This window comes from Camarhynchus parvulus, chromosome 17, assembly GCF_901933205.1.
Source record: "Camarhynchus parvulus chromosome 17, STF_HiC, whole genome shotgun sequence".
In the NCBI taxonomy this organism is placed as follows: Eukaryota; Metazoa; Chordata; class Aves; order Passeriformes; family Thraupidae; genus Camarhynchus; species Camarhynchus parvulus.
This window is the reverse complement of record NC_044587.1, coordinates 11,131,295-11,144,132: the sequence shown is the minus strand read 5'-3', so window position 1 is coordinate 11,144,132 and position 12,838 is coordinate 11,131,295. Positions and strand designations below refer to the sequence as shown.

The following is a 12,838-nucleotide window of genomic DNA, read 5'->3' as shown; positions in this document are numbered from 1 at the left end:
TGAGCGATCGCGCCGCGCTCGGCTCGCTGTGTCTGGCACGCTGCGGGGAGCTCTGTGCTCGAGCCGTCGGGGCTGCGGCCGGACGCGCCCGGTGATTGGCTGGCGGGGGAGCGCCGGCAGCGCCGGCCGGAAGTGGCGCGGCGGGGCGGGGGCAGCGGAGCCGCCGAGGTGCGGGGGGACAGCGGGGACACCGGGCACGGGGGGGGCAGCGGGGACACCGGGCACGGCACGGGGGGGACAGCGGGGACACCGGGCACGGGGGGGACAGCGGGGACAGCGGGCACGGCACGGGGGGGACAGCGGGGACACCGGGCACGGCACGGGGAACACCGGGCACAGGGGACACCGGGCACGGCGAGGGAGGGGACCCCGGCCCCGGGCGCCACCAGGGCACCGGGCACGGCACGAAGGGAGCAGCGGGCAGGGCTCGGGAGGGCCGCGGGCCCTCGGCGGGTGCGCGTCCCGGTTCCGGGCCTGACAGCAGCACCGCGCTCGGTTCCAGGCGCGGCGGCAGAATGACACGATGGACGCGGGCTGCCCCCGGCTCCCGGACACCGTCCTGTTCGAGATCTTTCTGTACCTGGACCACGCCGACGTGCTCTCGGTGGGGCTCGTCTGCCAGCAGTGGCGCGCCGTGGCCCGCGACGAATTCCTGTGGAAGGAGCTTTTCTACCGCTACTACCGCGTGTCCCGGGACGTGCCGCGGCACCCAGGTGCGCTCCGGGCCGCGGGGCTCCTCGGGGGCCGGCGCCTGCCGTGAGCCCGCCACGGAGCCCGCGCTCCCCTCGCTCTGCCCGCCGCTGCCGGGTGCTGGAAGCCCCGAACCGCGGTGCCTCAGCTGTGCCACAGAGCCCTGGGCTGAGATGTGCACGGAAAGGCCTCTGGGTCTGCCCAGACCCTTCAGAAATGGGGGTCCAAGGGCTGAAAATGCTTTGCCTTTCCCTTCTTTTCACAGAAACGTTTCCTGAGCTCTCTAGGCAGGTGCTCTCTGTAGCTGCTGTCCAAGGAGATCCCGGCAGTTGCAGTGAGTCACCACAGGCGGCTGCATCCCAGCCTTCATGGGATCTGTGGAATCACGGCTGGCTTGGCCTTTCTGGGACGTGGCAGCCCCTCTGCTGCAGCTCTGTCCGTTCTCCAGCTGGAGCAGGCACTGCCACAAGCACCAGGGGCTGGGCTCTGCGGGGACACCTGTGCTGTCTGGGGGATGTGTGGCCCTGTGACAGCACTGGGGACGTGTGCTGAGCCAGCAGCTGCCCTACAGCACCAGGGCAGGTTGGACTTGATCTGGGCTTCCAACAGGAGCTGACAGAGCCTGGCAGGGCTGTCCCTGGCCAAGCTGTCAGAAGGCTTGGGGGTGGCAGTCGTGTGATCACAGCTCTGCTCCCTGCTGAGCATCCCGTGCTGGCAGCAGTCTGGTGCAGTCTGGAAGGATCAGCCGGCTCTGTCACACCAGCTGGGAGCTGGCAGAGGGGCCCTTGCTGCCCAGGGGGATTTCTCCCCAAGCAGCCCAATCCTGGTGTGTTATGGGGCTGTGCAGGGGGCCCCAGCTGTGGCTGAGGGAATTGGACCCTGGGTTGGCAATTGCAGTGGCTACAGAAGGGCAGGAAGAAATGCCAAGGATCAGGCAGTGGGAGCAGCAGGAACACCACAGCAGAAGGGCTCTCAGGGGAGGTGGATGTTGATGGGATTCCTCCAGGCTATGTGACTTTGCTCTTGCAGAACCTGGGAGCTCCATGGGGCTGAGGATGTTCTCTTTAGGGTTTTTCTGAAGCCTTTTGACCAGGCTCATTCCCTCCCAGCCTCCTGGAGCTGCTTAGTCAGCTGCCAGCCCTGTTCTTGAGCACTAATTAGGATCAAGCAGTTGGTGTAGCTCAGTAAGGTATTCAGGGGCTCCCTGGCAGGGAGCTGTGGGCACCCTGCACAGGGCAGCAGGGCAGGGACAGCTGGCAGGTGTGGGCAGGGGCTGGAGCATGAGTTTGGGGGCTGCCCTGGGCAGCCCCATGGTTAGAGGAATGGTATCCAGTAGGTCTGTAAGATGAAATGTTGGGTTTGCTTGGCCAAATGGGGCCTGCCCAGGCTTTTCGCAGCTGGATGGGCTAGGACCAGGAGGTTCAGAGGGGGCTGAAGCCTTGAGCAGCAGTGGGATGTGCTGGCAGCAAGCTGGTCCCTGCCTGCAGGAGGAGGTGCCTCCCGGGCTGCAGCGTGTTCCAAAAAATCCTTCAGTCCTGTTCAGTGTCACTAGGAAAGTTGGCCCTTATCCATATACATGTCTAATCCTCTTTGCTTCTCTGGGATTTGCTGCTACAAGAAGTCTGTAGGTTGCCTGGCCGGGCCCTCCATTAAAAATTTTCTTTTATTTGTTTTTTATTGTCCATCGGTAAGACTCCCGTGAGTGTGCCCCAGGCTGTGCTCAGCACACTGTGCCCAGCTTCTGTTCTTCTCTTTCATTTTTTCAAGTCTCTTACCTCGTGGAGATTTTTTTTCCTGGTCCCAGACCCTTTCTGGAGCTGTCTTAATTCTGTGTCAGACAAGACAGAGGTAATCAGCGCAGAGCTGGGTATGGTGAGGAGCAGCTTCCCTCTTGTCCCACCTGGTTGATTTGGTTGTGCTGGCACACACGTTCCTTCTCAGGACTGATTTGGTCTGACCGCCAGCACCTCTGCCTGGGCTGCTCCAGTGCTGGAAAGCAGAAGTGTGGTGTGGAGCTGTGTGTATACTGGAAGAAAGGGGTTTTTGTGTGTAGGAGTAGGGAAGCTGCTGAGGAAAATGCTGAGGGCTGGTAGCTGAGCTGCAGCCCTGGGTTGGTGCCCCAGCAGAGCTCCTGGCCTTGCTCACAGGAGCCAGGATTGGTTTATTAGAGCCTGGTGCCATGTTCAGCCCAGCTCTGCTTCCCTCCCCTCACACTTCTGCCCCGTGTCCCTGCTCTGTGCTGCAGGTGCTGTCTCGTGGTACGATGAGTTCCAGAGGCTCTACGACACCATCCCTTGTGTGGAGGTGCAGGCCCTGAAGGAGCATAATGACCAAGTTTTGCACCTGAGCTTCTCCCACTCTGGCTGCCTGTTTGCATCATGCTCCAAAGACTGCACGGTCAAGGTAAAGTGGTAGGTGCCCTGTCGAGCTCTTGCAGCCTTGGTCCAGTGGGGCTTAGCCCTGAGCAGCCTTTGGGAAGTCTGTGGAGAGATTTGACCAGATGTCCCTGGACTTGGGCTGGTTCCTGTGGGTGCTGAGCTGTTTTCTAAGCCATAGAACTAATGACTGTTGCAAATGTAGCCTTGAGGGCTGTGTGGAGCTCCAGCCTGAGTGTGTGTGGAGGTGGCCGAGGTGCTTTGCTTTCTAGGTGCAGATCAGTGTCCTGTTGTACCCTGGGTCTGATGAAGACCGGGGAGATAATGATCCACTGCAGTGGATTATGTCTTCCCTGAGTGGTTGTCCTGGGAGGAATCTGTCTGACCATGCTGGAAATCCAGCTGTGATAGCACCATTCACTGCCTGAACACCTTCTCCTCTGGCCAGTGGAGCAGCAGTTCTCCATCTGGCCCCTCTCCATTTTCTGTCAGGGGAATGGACAGGGATGTGGTGAGCAGAAGGCAGTTAAATGGGGTTTTTGATACTGTTTGTTTTTCATGTCCTGGTGAATACTGGCAGAAGAGATAAAGGAGAACCACTCTCAGCCTTCTCAGCAGCTTCCTGACTGTCCCATCTCTCTGTAGATCTGGAGCAATGAGCTGGACATCGCCCTGCAGCACAGCTCCAACATGAGGCCGTACAACTGGAGCTACACTCAGTTCTCCCAGTTCAACTCCGATGACTCCCTCCTGCTGGTATCCGGTGTCTTTGTGGGGCCTCACAACTCCTCCTCGGGGGAGATTGCTGTCATCAGCATGGGTAAGTGGGGCTTCCCTGGGGCATATGAGTGCTGGGTGAGGGGGTTCCCTTCTTTGGGTGTGCAGTAGCCTTGTCTCAGCTCGTCCTGACTCCTCAGCTGAGGGGCTCCAATCACAGTTCTAGAGGGGAAACCTCACAGACAGCCTTAACTCTGTTCGGGTCACTGCAGCAGCACCTCGAGGCAGTGTTTGTGTATTTACCCTCACTTCTCTTCTAAGTGCCAGTGTGGGCAAGGGTTATCCACATCACTCATCTTGAAGCTCCTGCCTATGGCATATGTGGTGCTTGGCATAGAGCTACAAAAACCCGGAATGGTTTGGGTTGGAAGAGACCTTAAGGCTCAGCTTATTCCAACCCCCTGCCATGGGCAGGGACACCTTCCACTATCCCAGGTTGCTCCAAGCCTCATCCGACCTGGCCTTGGGCACTGCCAGGGATCCAGGGGCAGCCCCAGCTGCTCTGGGCACCCTGTGCCAGGGCCTGCCCACCCTCACAGGGAACAATTCCTAATTCCCAATATCCCATCCAGCCCTGCCCTCTGGCAGTGGGAGCCATTCCCTGTGTCCTGTCCCTCCATCCCTTGTCCCAGGTTCCTCTCCAGCTCTTTTTGGAGCTCTAAGGTCTTGTCAGAGTCTTCTCTTCTTCAGGCTGGACACACCCAGCCCTCTCAGCCCATCTCCAGAGGAAAGTGGCTGCATCCAGCTCTCAGGTCACCTTTGTGGCCCTAGTCTCACCCTTAGGTCTCACAGGGCTTTCTGAGGTGTTGTCACCTGAGCCTCTTTCACTTCTGCTGCAGCTCTGTGTACGAGGCTTATCCCCACTGTTATCTCACCATCTTTGTGCAGAGTCCCACAGCAATCAGGAGTGCAGCAGGAGTGCATAGCTGCCTTGCTGGAGAGGCTCCAAGCCGCAGGGGTGGGAGGGAAATTCTGTATGTGTTTAACTCCTTCTTGTCCCCAGGGCCTGCTCTGGGCCCTGCTCAGGGAAAGGGTGGGATGTTGAATTGCTCTGTGCTCTGTGCACTGCCCTGTTATTTTGGTTTCCTCTGTGCAAGGTATCATCACACATCTCTGGAGAAAAGAGAAATAATCTGTTTCTGTAGCAGTGGCTGGGAGCTGGATGGGGGTTGGCCCCTCCTACAGAGACCTGGATCCACTTCCTGTGTCCCACACGGTTCCTCGAGGGCTTTTGCTGGAAGTCACTGCCTCACACTCATGTTTCCCTTCCAGAGAACTTCACGCTGCTTTCCAGGGTGAGGAATAAGCCCTATGATGTGTTTGGCTGCTGGCTGAACGAAACCAACTTGATATCAGGCAATCTGCATCGGATTGGACGCATAACCTCCTGCTCAGTGCTGTGGCTGAACAATGCTTTCCAGGTGAGCTGCCTTCCTTCCAGCTTCACAGGCAGTGCAGCTTCCTGCTGGCTCCTGTGGGAGGGAAAGCTGCAGGGAAGAATGGCTCAATCCTCCTGTCCTCCCTGTTTGTCTCCTCTGACTTGCCCTCAGGATCCTGAGCTCGAGGCAACCCTTGCATGAGGTTTCTCCATGCTCAGTGTTATTATACTCAGTGCAATATTCTAACTCTGCCCTCAGATCTCGTTAACTTTTGCCACATTAATTAGGCTGAGGTGTTGGCTGCAGTGCTCCACAGCATGCATTGCCCAACAGCAGGGCTGCTGAGGTCCTTGAGAGTCTGAAGCGGGTCCTGGGACTGCTGTAGCCTGGCGTGTGTCCCAGCAATGGCCCTTCTCCCACTTGGTAGCTCAGGGTGTTTGTGTGAGCTGGAGGCTGAGCTCAGTTGTGCCTGGCCTTGCTGAGGTTTCTTGGGCCAGATGCTGTCTCTGATTCCATGGTGAGACTTGGAGAGCTGAGTGTGCTGGCCTCAAACTGCTCGTTCACTCCCTAGCACTTGGGCTGCTGAATCAGGTTCCCCACGTTTTGCCTCTGTTTCAGTGCCACACCTGCACATCCCCATGTTTTGTGATTTTAACAAGATGCTGACCCCAGCTAAAATCCTCTGGTAGCAGGGCTTTTCCCACAGCCACATCTCCGTGCTACACTGAGGCATTACAGCAGCTTTACACCTTCCATCCCTGAGAGGCCAGGAAGGACCTTGCCCATAACAGGGGTGTAGGAGTACAGCTGGGAACAGTGAGGCAGAGAAGGACCTGCTCTGTGTGTCTGGAGCAGATACCAAGCTGCCCCTGCTGAAGGGTACAAACATGCTCCAGGAGCACAGGGATTCTCTGCCACTGCTGTTGTGGGACAGAGGAATCCTACTTCACGCTTATTACAGAGGCCTGTTCCTGAAATCCTTGTCAATCATAAAATGTAGAGTATCCTTAGGTGGAAGGGACCCACAAGGGTCAAGTCCAGCTCGTGGCCCTGCACTGTAAAGCACCAGGTAGTACCAGCTGATCGCCTCAGGGTACAGTGGCAGCAGGGCTGCCCAGCTGCTGTGCTTCCTCACTCCACTGCTGCCTGCCTGCAGGAATGTTTTCTCTTGCTCTTTCTCCATCCAGGATAGGAAGGAGCACAGGCGAACTGGCAAGCCTGGGGCCCCTTCTTGTGTCAGTGGCCCACACACAGTGTGGAGGGATCTGTGGGGGCCAGTGTCGCTGCGTTAGCTCAGGTCTTGGTTTGAACTGTGGGAGTGACTTGGGGTGGTTCCTGCTCACTTCTCCCCTCTGCTCGCAGGGTATTGAGTCTGAGAATGTGAATGTAGTGAAGAGACTGTTCAAAATCCAGAACCTGAATGCCAGCACCATCCGGACCGTGATGGTGGCTGACTGCAGCCGCTACGATTCCCCGGATCTGCTCCTGGACTACGAGGAGCAGCTGGCTGCTTCCTCCACCTGCCCAGTCTTTGATCTCGGCAGTGACAGTGAGGAAGAAGGGGCCAAGCCCAAGCCGCCTCCGGAGCCAGCCGTACAGGAATTGCCAGATGCCGGGGGTGTGCCAGCAGAGCATGGGCTGCAGCAGCTCTTTGATGGGATCGTGGAGGGCCACGTGAGGCCTGCCATGACCGAGACGGAGCTGGAGACAAAGGTGGCCGAGCTGTTTGTGCGAAACAGAACTAAACCGCCCGAGCCAAACCTGCTCCCCACAGACAGCAACAGCAAGACAAAGTACTTGATCTTCACCACAGGATGCCTCACCTACTCCCCGCACCAGATAGGTAAGGCTGGGTCTGAGCCTGGTACAGCCAGGGCTCCCCAGGGGCCTGGGCTGCAACTGTGCTTGAGATTTGGGTCAGGAAAAGACTTGGTCTTTCTGCTGTCTGTTTGTGAGGTGTGAACAGGGGTTTGCTCTGGGTTCTGAGAGGCCCCATCACTGTGGGGAGTTTCACCTCCTCCACTTGCCTGTGGGTTGTTTTGTTACTGCCAGCATGATACGTGGCTAAAGTCATGGCAAGGGCTGAGCAGAAAAGCAAGAAGGGGCTTCTGATTAAGGACACCATCCATGAGCGGCAGTGGGTGCAGGACCGCAGTTGCCCTGGGGGAGTGTGTGGAGGGACCTTGGTCCTGTTCTCTTGTGAGGGTAGACAGGGCTGGTCTGAGCAGCATGGAGTTGATGTGTGAGTCACTTGTGCAGTGCCCCTGCCCCTTGCCTGCCTCCCCTCTGCTATGGGTGGGACCACCCTTGTGTGGGCATCCAGCCTCAGTGAGAGACTTGGGACTGGGGAGGTTTCTGAGGGGATGATTCACTGCCCCAGCCAGTGTTTGTGTGGTGAGTGAGGCTGGGCAGGTTGCAGCCTCCTCTGTTGTACTAGTGGGGTGCAATGTGCTGCAGGTGCGGCATGCGCCAGGCCGTGGCATTGCTGGTGACCTTGTCCTGTGTTAGGATGTCACTTGCTCTCACCTACAGCACCCCTGTTAAGACAACAGGTCTAGCAGAGCCTGAATTTACAGGAAATCCTCGGGGGGCTCCTCAGTGGGGGAGCAGGAGCAGGGAGACTGGCTGTTTCCCCAAGAAACCCTAAAGCTGGCAGAGAGGTGGAAAGGACCAGGAGTGTGGGGAAGGAGGGAGCTGCTCCCAGACAAGACTGCTGTGAAGCCAGATGGTTTCAGTTCTTTTCACTGCTCACACAGTTACAGCCTTGCTTTCTTGCTCTCCTGACTTTCCCATGACATGGTCCCACACCAGTACAGCCCAGTTAGGTGGGGGAAGGCAGTGTCCAGAGCTTTAAGCAACTTAGTCTTTGCCCACTTCAGTTAGGAATATGACCTGGACTGAATGAGCTCTGCTTCATGCTTCTGCCTGTGGGCTGGGTTTGCAGACAGCCATGTTGGCTCAGCCCTGGGCTGAGCTGAGGCAGCACCTGGATCCCCTGGGCTGAGCTGAGGCCACCTCTCAGACTGCAGCCTGCCACACACCGAGGCGGGGCCTTTGGGCTCCCCAATTCCTCTGCAGCCTCCCAGGGCTGAGGGATTTGTGCGATGCCTTTGAGCTCTGTGACTCCCTGGCTGGAAGCCAGCGCTTGCAGGGCTGGACACTGCCTCAGTTCCTGTCCCACCATGAGTCACTGCAGTCTCGTTTACCCTTTGGTTTGTGTGCAGAACTGGCCCTGTGCACCTGCTCTGTGCCCACAGGACCTGAAGGAGCTCACTCTGTGCTCACCTCCCACTCTATGCAGTGCTGCTCCAGCGTGAACTCGAGTTCCCATTTCTCATGCTGACTCCAGGTTGAGCAGCCTGTCCTGCTGACTTGTGTGTTTGAGTTTGGAACAGGGAGCATGGTGCTGTGGAAGTGAGGATGAAGATGCTGGTGAGCAGCACCGGTGGGGTGGAAGAACACCAGTCCTGTCTCAAAGGTCCCAGGCTCAGGGACAGAAATATTAGGAATGGCCTTCGACTTGAGCTGTAATGGGGTGTCACCTGTGTCTTGCTGGGCTGCAGGAGGGGGCTAAAATCAAAGGTATTGTTAGCAATTCCTCCCAGAGGGTGATGGGCTGGGCTAGGCCACCTTCCAGCTCCCCCTGGACCTGCGGAGGATGAAGCCTGTGTGTGCCCAGGAGCTACTGAGGCTCACAGGGGTCCTCCAGGAAGCTGTTGGGAGTGGACCATTTGTGAATCTATTTGTGTTTTGGACGTCTTCAGAGCTGGAAGGGGACAGGGCTTGACCTATCACTTGTCTCATTTAGTCAGGAGGTTCAGAAGCTACAAATTACTTGAGCACAGTTTGGGTTTAAATGTCTGTTCTTTAAACTTTCTGGGACAGGTTCCCACCTGCACTTGACAGTGCAGGGGAAACCCTGCCACAGCTCGTGCATCTGCTGGGCTGCTCCAGGCTGGTTACTGCAGAGAATGGGCTCAGCCCAGGGAATCATTTCGGAGAAAAACCCTTCTACAACTAGCGTGTCTCCTGGGCCAACACAGCTTCCATGTGCTCCAGAGATGGCTGAGGCAAGGTCTGGCTGTACCCTCAGGCACTGGGATCTCCCTGTCTGGGGTTTGATGTGCAGCCCACCTGATGAGCTGAAGGAGCCTGGCCAAGACAGCAGCCCTGTCCCAGACCTTGCACAGCAAGCCGGTTCTCCTTTCTTAGCCACACCAAGGGAAGCGCCTCCCTGAAGCCTGGGACCTCCCCCAGCCCTGCTGGCAGCAGCCTGTGGAACTGCCTCCCTCTGCTTTGTGTCCCACAGGGATTAAAAGGATCCTGCCCCATCAGATGACGACCGCAGGGCCAGTGCTGGGGGAGGAGCGGCGCTCAGATGAGTTCTTTGACTCCCTGGATCACGTCATCGACATCCATGGGCACATCATCGGCATGGGCCTCTCCCCTGACCACCGGTGAGCACAGAGGGCTTCAGCAACTGCCAGGGTGGGCAAGAGCTGCTCACAGGCTCTGTGGGGTGACCAGGACATGAAGTAGTGGATGGATTGGGTGCCTTCTGATCCAGGTGGTGATGGTGTGTTACTGCTGAGCTTCGCCCCCAGCCATGGCAGGAATGTATTCCTGAACCAGCTCAGGACAGGGTGGCTCCTTCTGAGAGTGGAGGAGCTGCCCACACCAATGTGTCTTGTTCCTGAGGTAGATCATCCATAGAATCCTAGGATGGTTTGTGTTGGAAGGTAGCTTAAAAACCATCTAATCCCCACCCCCTGCCATGGGCAGGGACACCTTCCACTATTCCAGGGTGCTCATGCTCTGTCCACTTGGCCTTGAACACTTCAGCGATGGGGCAGCCACAGCTGCTCTGGGCAACCTGTGTCAGGGTCTTCCAACCCTCATAGGGAACAATTTCTTCCCAACAGCCCATGTAACCCTGCCCTCTGGCAGTGGGAAGCCATTCCCTTTGTCTTGTCTCTCCATCCCAGGTCCCTCTCCAGCTCTTTTGGAGCCCCTTTAGGCCCTGGAAGGGGCTCTGAGGTATCTCTGGAGCCTTCTCTTCTCCAAGCTGAACACCCCCAGCTCTCCTAGGCTCTAGAGCAGAGAGGCTCCAGCCCTTGGAGCATCTCCCTGGCCTTCTCTGGAGTCCAGCATCTCCACATCGTTCTTGTGTTGGGTTCCCAGAGCTGGAGGCAGCTCTGCAGGTGGGGTCTCACCTGAATGGAGCAGAGGGGCAGAGTCCCCCTACACGTGCTGCCCAGAAGACAGCCCCATCGTTAAAGATAATTCCAGTGAGATGAGAGAGGTGTGATCTGAGCCCTAGCGTCACCTTTCAGGTGCAGTTGTCCTTTCCAGACATGGCCAGGAGTGTTCCAGGAGCCTGTTCTCTGTTTCAGCCTGGATTTCAGTGAGCTGGGCTGCAGGCTCCATCCCTGCTGTGCCAGGGGGCTCTGTGAGCTCTGGTGCAGTGCAGGTAACCCCTCTCTGCCCTCCCCAAGGTACCTGTATGTGAACAGCCGGGCCTGGCCACGGGACTGCGTCATTTCAGATCCGATGCAGCCGCCTCCCATCGCTGAGGAGATCGACCTGCACGTGTTCGACCTGAAGACCATGAAGGAGGTGAAGCGAGCGCTGCGCGCACACCGCGCCTACACACCCAACGAGGAGTGCTTCTTCATCTTCCTGGACGTCAGCAGGGACTTTGTAGCGAGGTGAGGGGGTGGGCAGGATCCTGATCCTGCATCTGGGAAGGCCTGGGCCTGTTGCTATGGGATGGCCAGGTGAGCAGAACTCTCCTGTGTGTTGGAAGGAGAGCAGGGAGTGGGATTGGAAAGAGCAGAGGGACTGACTTGGAAAGTGCTGATAAAGGGTGGCTGCCCTGGTCCTGCTGTAAATACCCTGCCGTAAATCCCTGAGGAAAGGGTAAAAATGGGGCTGTGGTGTGTTTGGTGGCAGGTGGCAAATGCCCTTCTTGGGGCTGCAGGTACTGTGGGCTGAGCTGAGGGGCCCTGGATCCCAGAGGGAGCTGCCTGTGCAGTGTGAAGCTCATGCAGACAGGGGCTTGGGTACCCTCTGCCCCCATCCCTGCAGAAGAACAGGAGTGGGAAGGGCAGGGTGTTGGGGCTGCTGGGCTGACACTGGGACCAGTGGGACACCCTGACCCCTGTCTCTCCACCCCAGTGGGGCAGAGGATCGACACGGCTACATCTGGGACCGGCACTACAACATCTGCCTGGCCAAGCTGCAGCATGACAATGTGGTGAACTCAGTGGCATTCAGCCCAGTGGAGCAGGAGCTGCTGCTGACAGCCAGTGATGACACCACCATCAAGGTGTGGCGGTCCCCACGGGCCATGCGCATCCGGCAGGCCAGGAGGCCCCGGCCCAGGAAACTGCTCTTCTCCTGGCTCTTGAACCAGAAAAGCTGAACCTAGGTACATCTGCTCCTGCAGCTTCCTCACTGCAGCACCTCCTTCTGAGCTCACAGAGCCCTGAGCCCTGCACAGAGATGAGCTCTAGGCACACAAATCCTACGGCTGAGCCAGGAGGGGCCCTGGCAGCGGGAATCGCCTCCTCCTTGAAGCATCGCCTTCAGACAGGACATAAGAGCTGGGGCCCTGTTGTGGTTCTGTTGGGCAGCAGCTGAGCTGGTCACTGCAGGGTGGGCTCCCACAGCTTCTCACCAGCATTGCTACTTGGGCATAGCTCTCTGGGTGAGCTCTGGGCACAGGGGACACTGAGGCACGTTCAGTGTAGGTCTGTGTGAGCTGGGGACGTGGCCAGACACACTGGGAGCTGCCAGCTGCAGACTGCTTGGCAGGAGCCATGGTGCAGCTGTGCTGCCTGACTGCAGGACTCTTAATACTGGCATTTTATTAATGTGTGTTTGTCCCAAAGCTCCAAGGGCAACTCGTCTGGCTGCTCTGGAATGTCAAGTGCCTCTTCCCCATGGCACCTCTGCCCAAGAGGGCAGCAGGAACGGGGGGCAGTGAGGGGGCAGCAGGGCCAGGGCTGGGAGCCCGACTGGCCCCAGGGTCTGTGTATTGGTATTGCCAGTTTCTAAACTTGGGAGGGGGGGAGGGCTGGTGGTCATATGGTGCTGGCTTTGCCTCTGTCTTCCTCTGAGTAGCACTTCAATAAGCTATGGATCGGGAACGTATTTATTGTGGGGGATCTGCTGTCCCTTTCTGGGGTACCCATGAGGACAGCTTACCTCCTGCCCATGCTACCCAATTGTGGCACTTTAGGTTCTTTTGGTATGTTCTCTGTGAATAAGTGTAGACACCCACAGGTGCTGCAGGTATTCATTCACCTGCAGGTGATGGGGATGGAGCCCTCCTGCCTGCAGTGACAGCTGAATAAGCTCCCTGTCCCTGGGGCTGACCCACCATGGAGGGGTCAGCTCCTCCAGGACCCCACAGGCAGTGGGGACGGTCACTTGGAGTTATTACGAACTCGGTGGTGTTCACTGTCTGTTCCTTGAGCTTCTGTCCCTGCAGCAGGTACCCAAATGTCAGAGTCTAAAATTAAGCTCCTAATCTTGACCTGGCCTAGATGGGCCTCTGAGGAGCTGCTGTCGCTCCTGGAAGCAGGGCTGGAAGGAGCTGCAGGGGGAGGCATT

The 12,838-nt window shown here is 57.8% G+C and overlaps 1 protein-coding gene across 3 annotated transcripts; it reads left to right on the top strand.

Annotated features, from left to right (window-relative positions):
• Nucleotides 1-115: 115 nt before the first annotated feature.
• On the top strand, nucleotides 116-12,268 carry FBXW5 (F-box and WD repeat domain containing 5). 3 transcript variants are annotated; one of them, XM_030961676.1, is made up of 9 exons: nucleotides 116-168; nucleotides 503-713; nucleotides 2,936-3,093; nucleotides 3,711-3,885; nucleotides 5,115-5,263; nucleotides 6,584-7,064; nucleotides 9,531-9,678; nucleotides 10,717-10,929; nucleotides 11,399-12,268. In XM_030961676.1, the coding sequence occupies exons 2-9, from the start codon at nucleotides 524-526 to the stop codon at nucleotides 11,643-11,645; spliced, it is 1,761 nt and encodes a 586-aa protein (XP_030817536.1). In that variant the 5' UTR covers nucleotides 116-168; nucleotides 503-523; the 3' UTR covers nucleotides 11,646-12,268. The 3 variants fall into 3 exon arrangements, with proteins under 3 accessions (XP_030817536.1, XP_030817537.1, XP_030817538.1); XM_030961677.1 differs by lacking the exon at nucleotides 116-168 and having other exon boundaries at nucleotides 629-1,024; XM_030961678.1 differs by lacking the exons at nucleotides 116-168; nucleotides 503-713 and having other exon boundaries at nucleotides 2,939-3,101.
• Nucleotides 12,269-12,838: the final 570 nt, after the last annotated feature.